The sequence below is a fragment of the Cariama cristata genome, unplaced genomic scaffold (assembly GCF_000690535.1).
Source record: "Cariama cristata isolate BGI_N322 unplaced genomic scaffold, ASM69053v1 scaffold36913, whole genome shotgun sequence".
NCBI lineage: Eukaryota > Metazoa > Chordata > Aves > Cariamiformes > Cariamidae > Cariama > Cariama cristata.
Window position 1 is genome coordinate 6,339 of NW_009609844.1, and position 5,497 is coordinate 11,835.

The 5,497-nt window shown below is 48.3% G+C and overlaps 1 protein-coding gene across 1 annotated transcript in view; it reads right to left on the reverse strand.

The window, feature by feature from the left end:
• Nucleotides 1-478: 478 nt before the first annotated feature.
• The window catches only part of PVRL1 (poliovirus receptor-related 1 (herpesvirus entry mediator C)), a gene marked incomplete at its 3' end in the record, with an annotated part of 6,376 nt that continues 1,357 nt past the window's right edge, over nucleotides 479-5,497 (reverse strand). The window contains exons 3-5 of the mRNA XM_009697640.1: nucleotides 5,380-5,486; nucleotides 4,838-4,955; nucleotides 479-630 (exon numbers count right to left, since the gene is read on the reverse strand). Coding sequence (XP_009695942.1) covers nucleotides 479-630; nucleotides 4,838-4,955; nucleotides 5,380-5,486 — 377 coding nt within the window. The remainder of the gene's footprint in view (nucleotides 631-4,837; nucleotides 4,956-5,379; nucleotides 5,487-5,497) is intronic.

The window sequence follows — 5,497 nt, forward strand, 5'->3', positions numbered from 1 at the left end:
CAAATGAAAAATTACGGGAATTGCCTAACTTGAGAAACACCAAACATCATCCTGAACAAATGACTTATCCGTGTCAGGCTCTACTGCCTCAGTGGCACTCTATATCCTCATCCTACTCCTTCTTCTACCTTCTAACAAATATCTCCCTGGCATGTCGTCACTTTTAACAAGTCCGATGATCTCTCTGAATCCAAAGCAGAAGACAAGGGGGAAACAAATTGAATGTATCTTGGTGCAAGAAAGGAAAAGACAACAAGAGGAAAGGAGAAAAAATTGAAGCAAAACCAGTGCAAAGCAAAGAATTTCACTGCTTCCTTTACATCACGAAACTCCCCACCCCTAGAAGGAAACACTGGTGATTAAGACAGACATTAAGGAGATGTAACTGACTGGTTGTCAGTTGTCAGCTGGTCACATCGTCCTCTCCCCACCTCCTCCTCCTCTTCTGTCTTTCGAAGCACACCAAGTGTTTTCCTACCTGTGACATTGACTTCCACCAAGCCCGACCGTGTACCGATGGCATTGGAGGCCTCACAGATGTAGGTGCCAGCCACGCTGTAGGAGACAGGCCCTTTAAAGTAGATGGTGTTGTTCTGGATTTCCACGCTCCCCGGCAGAGTCCCGTTTGGCCTAGGGGAAACAAAGATCATGGCTGACTTCAGAGATGATACTCAGTAGGGTCAAGCAGTATTGCAGAGGTGACAGGCTGGTTCTGCGCTTGCCCTTGGGCACATCCAGAACCTGGTGGTGCTGGCTGGAAAATACCCATTAATGTAGTCAGCCTTGAAACCAAACCCTCAGACAGCAGCATTACAGGAAAGAGTCAGCAGAGTGTCTCCAGGATAAATCCATTGCATGATGAGAATCAGGTTCTTTAGATGGATTGTTTTTTGGGGGTTTTCCCTTTTCTGTGATTACAAGGGAGATTGGACATACTTGGGTCATGTACAGCCCCTTGGATTTGGCTAATGGGCTGTGGAACACTTTCAGTGTATGTTCTGCCCTATCTAGAAAACAAACTCAGAGCCTTAAAGCAGTTAATTTCCAGCACAATCCCTGAGGAGGTACAAGCTTAGGGTAAGATGACCAGGTCACTCTTGTTTCAGGTGGCTCACCTCTAGCAGGCTCATCTTCAGAGTGTTCCTCCATCCCTGACTTTCCATTTGATGGAAAACACAAGAATGGAACACCAACCGCACCCGGCTTTACTCCAGTTTCCTGCCCATGTAACTCTCCTGGACATCTGATCAGCCAGTGTTAATTGCAACTCAAGCTCGAGTAAAGCAGTGCTGATTTAGAGCCCTGCCATCTATGACCTGCCCATGTCAGAAGAGTCAGGTAAGTGTGAAACTGGAATAATGCAAAACTAAGTCTAGAGATACACCGAATAAATGAACAAAGGCAGATGAAAAATTAAAAAACCCCTTTGTGTTAGGAAAAGACACACATGGCCTGGTTATTCTTAATTACTGAAGCAAAGTAAAGTAATTACTTCTCTTAGGCAATTAAAAATTACTCAAGTAATTCTTTCCCCTCCTCCCAACAAAAATGTGCACATATTGTCAGCAATTTGTAAGAAACAAAAGGGAATAATGGGGTATAATTAGGTTTGTATAGAAGTGCCTAAACGCACACGCACATATTTTGCATGTCTACATATACACATAGGCACATATGTATAGCAAACACATTAATCTTTACCAGCTACTACATCAAGCCCATGATCCCAAAGCTGATGGAAAAATAGAATAGCCTAATGTTGGTTCTCTGCCTATACTGCCCTGAATCTACAAAGACAAGGGCACATCTAAAAACTGTGGTGCGGGATGCTAAAGAAGGCTGCTGCTTCTCCTAATACCTCCCCTGACTGTTCCTCATCATGACCCAAATGAGACGAGAGAAAAGCATGACTGGTTTTTACATTCCAGGCAGGAGCAAACCAGCAGCAGCAGTAATTGCTTCCTGACCCCCAGGAAGGGGAAGAGGCACATATGAGCTCATGGATAGACCAAAGCTGCTGGTGGCTATTTCTCTGGCTGCCCAGCCAAAGAAATGAGGAATCAGTTTGATATTACCAAAGTGGCACTGTGGGAAGGAAGGGGATGGCCACAGATCTTATTATTCCCATTCCTTACCTCCCTACATACACACGTGCCACATGCCTAGCTGGTTGGCTGCAGTACAGTTATTTATCAGGCTTTCATCCCATCTGCTCAGTCTGCCTCTTCCTTGCAGGGCCTTGCTCACAGGCAGCCTGGGGCCGAGAATGGGAGAGTAGGAGTCTGGGCTGAAAGAGCCAGGGGGCAACTCTGTACCTCAGATTTTTCTTCCTTCTCCCCTTCTGCCTCTATTTCCCCCAGTCTCACTTGCGCTCTCTCTCTCTCTACTTTCCTCATCTTCCACCTCCATTCCCCTAACTAATCTTCAGCTGCACTCCATCTTTCCTTTCTATCCTCTCAGGTCAATAATCCTAAACTCAGTCCTAACTGACCCACTAAGTGTGCGAAAAGTGAGAGGCTGGGGAATTGAACTGAAGCGCTATTGGGCTTAGAAACCTGTGCTCTTTAATTCCGTGCTTTCTCTCTCTCCATTTTCCTCCCCACAGTTCCTTCTCAAAGCAAAGTATTGATGGTCCCAGCCTCTTAGCTGGAAGTCAAGAAACCCTTGCAGGCTAAAGACAGACAAATGAACATACACACAGCTCACAGAGAATCCATAGAAAAACAACTCTTTCCAGTGTTAAAAAAAAAATAAAATCAATCACACAAGCACATAGGGACCCACTCAACGCCTGGCTCAAAGACGTGCTGCTCCCAAGAATCGTTTCTGCCAGAGCTGAATTTATTACCAGCGCAGTGTGTAAACCAGGTGTGCAAATGTCACGTCATACTCAGACCCAGTCATGCAGCGCCATGCTCAGCCCTGGCACCTGCATCCCCTGTTCTGTTTGAGCCTCATTGGTAACTAACCCTCTTTCCTGCCCTGGGCTACAGAAACATCACCTGGCTGAGACATTTGGCACCTGGTTACCCCATGCTTCAGCTCTCAGCCTGCCTTCAGCATCACTATCACGGCAGGAGCAGACTGCCCCAGCAGAGATCAGGGGCTGCTTGTGCTGCTGGCTGTGTCTGTACACAGCGACAGAGCTCCTGCCACGGAGAGCCTGATGCCTGGGAGCTCAGCAAGTGCTCAGTCTCCAGCCCCACGTGTGAGCAACAGCAGAACAAAGGGATGAAATGACTGGCCCAAAAGCAGAGAGAAAACCTGCCTCCTGTCCCCAGCTCCATCTCACAAGGCTTGCTTCAGCTCAGTTCCCCAGCCCTGTTACACAGAGCCAGCCTAAATTGGGATCTCTTCTGCCTTGGGTGCCACAAGGGGCATCTTTGCCTCTAACACTTCCCTGGCAATGTTGTGAGGAACCCAGAGAGCCCCCTTGGAGTTTAAGTCGAACTGGTAGAACCAACAGAGGGAGAGAGCTGGGGACGAGAACTAGAAAAAAGGCGAGAAAAACAATCCTCTTCAGACTTTCGCTGTGAACAGTTTGATCTGGGAAGTGGAATGAGAGTGAATATGCCTAGCTCCTTGCAAAGCCATTTTGAGAGCCTCTTTCCTGATGACAAATGCCAGCTGAAAAGAAGAAAGGATCCATTTGATCTTTCATTTTTAAAGCTATGTGAGTGCTTACAGAAAAGAGAGAGAGGGAGAGAGAACCACAGCAGGTTGTATCAATTCCCATTTGACTCCCCAGACACCCCTCGCTCACTTCTCAGTCCCTTTAGTGTGTTCAGCCAAAAGCTGAAACCCTGGAGGACAAGGAATTGCTTCTGTTTAATGTCAGTTGCGCGGGGATGAGTGCTCCGAAGGGGAGCTCCTGCTTACAGCTCGGGCTGATTCCAGGGAAAGGTTTTTCCACATGCAGGCAAATTTTGTGCTATTTGTGCCCCTTTAAGGAAGGGGAATCCTGGGTTCTTTTCCAGCTGTGCTACTGAAGCACTTAGTAGTGCTGGGCAATCTATTCACCGTATCAGATCTCAGCTGCTTCACGTCACCATGGCAGACTATTATTCCAGTGAAGTGAGAACATGAAGTTATCCTGGGTATTGAGGCTGCACTGGGCTGGTAGCAAGCTCCGTCCCAGCCCAGTGGAGAGGGGTTGTGTATGATCCTTACCCAGTGCCCTTCCCTCATAAGTCTGAACTGGAAGATGCTGGGGGAAGACCCAGCTGAAAGACAGGGGATAACGTCTGTCCATTGCAAGGTGAGGTGGCTGTATGTGGCTCAACTAAAATGCTAGTCTCAGCTCTGTCAGCTGGGGCCACAGGCCACGTGGAACTTCTGATAAAGCCCATCCACCCAAAATAAGTCGCTTGCCCTAGTCGCTTCAAACACTGCACTGCCTGCCTCAAAACCACAGGCTGCCCTCGAGACAGGGCTGGCAGGGCAGCAAGGCTTGTTTTGGATCTGAAAAGCTCAGCCTCAGAGGATGGCCAGCACTCAGAGGAGGGAGTGAGCCAGAAAGGCCGAGGCTGAAGACAGCAGCTTCCCTGCTTTGCAAATAAAGAAATTAGTTCCAGTCCCCGTGCAATGAAGGTCTCCTGGCAGAGCTGTGCCAGGGAACCAGAATCAGCTCTGAGCGTTCTGCAGAGCAGAGCTCCAGCAACTAGAAGTGTCCAACCCTCCCCTCACATGCACAGGTTTTACCTTGGAGTGACATCACTGACAGTAATGGGACTGGGCCTTAATTGACCAGAGGGTGACTGAGGTTTCTACAGAGACTCCTTGGCCCTGTTTGAAGATCTTACGTGCTGCTGAGAGCAGAAGCACTGTAGGTACTTACAGCTTCCATTCATAGGTGTGAGCTGGGGGGTTGGCATCAGATTTACATATCAGCTTCACATCCTTCCGGTTGAGAAACCAGTTGCCATCGAAGCCCTCAATAGTGACTTCTGGCTCATCTGCAGGGAGATGAAAAAGATAGAAAAGGAGAGGAAAGAGTTATGGAAAAGAAAGGGGGAGAAAATGAAATAGGAAGAGATGAGGGGGCAGGGGTGGGAGAAGGAGAGAGATTGCAAGGTGGAAATGATGATGGGACAAGGAATGTAAGAGAGGGCAAATGATGGAGAGAGAGAGAAGGGGAGGAACAAATGGACATAGCAGAGGCAGAGAGAGAAAGAAAGTGTGAAAAAGAGAAAGCATGTGATTAGTCCAAGGGATCACTTCAGTTTTCACTCTCCAGAAAAACAGAGCAGCCCCCTGCTTCAGCCCCTCCACCAAACCAACACGTTCCCTTCAGAAAAATCCTCTTTTGCCTGACTTTATCACCCACCCCAGGGACCGACCATGGAGTACTGCTCTCCAGCCCTGCCCATGCTCACTTACACTGCACGTTGAGGGTCATGCTGTCGGTGAAACGATCCAGCTGGTAATTGACCACACACATGAGCTGCTGCCGGTGAGCCTCCCGGCTCGGCAACAGCCGGTAACGGCTGATCACCGT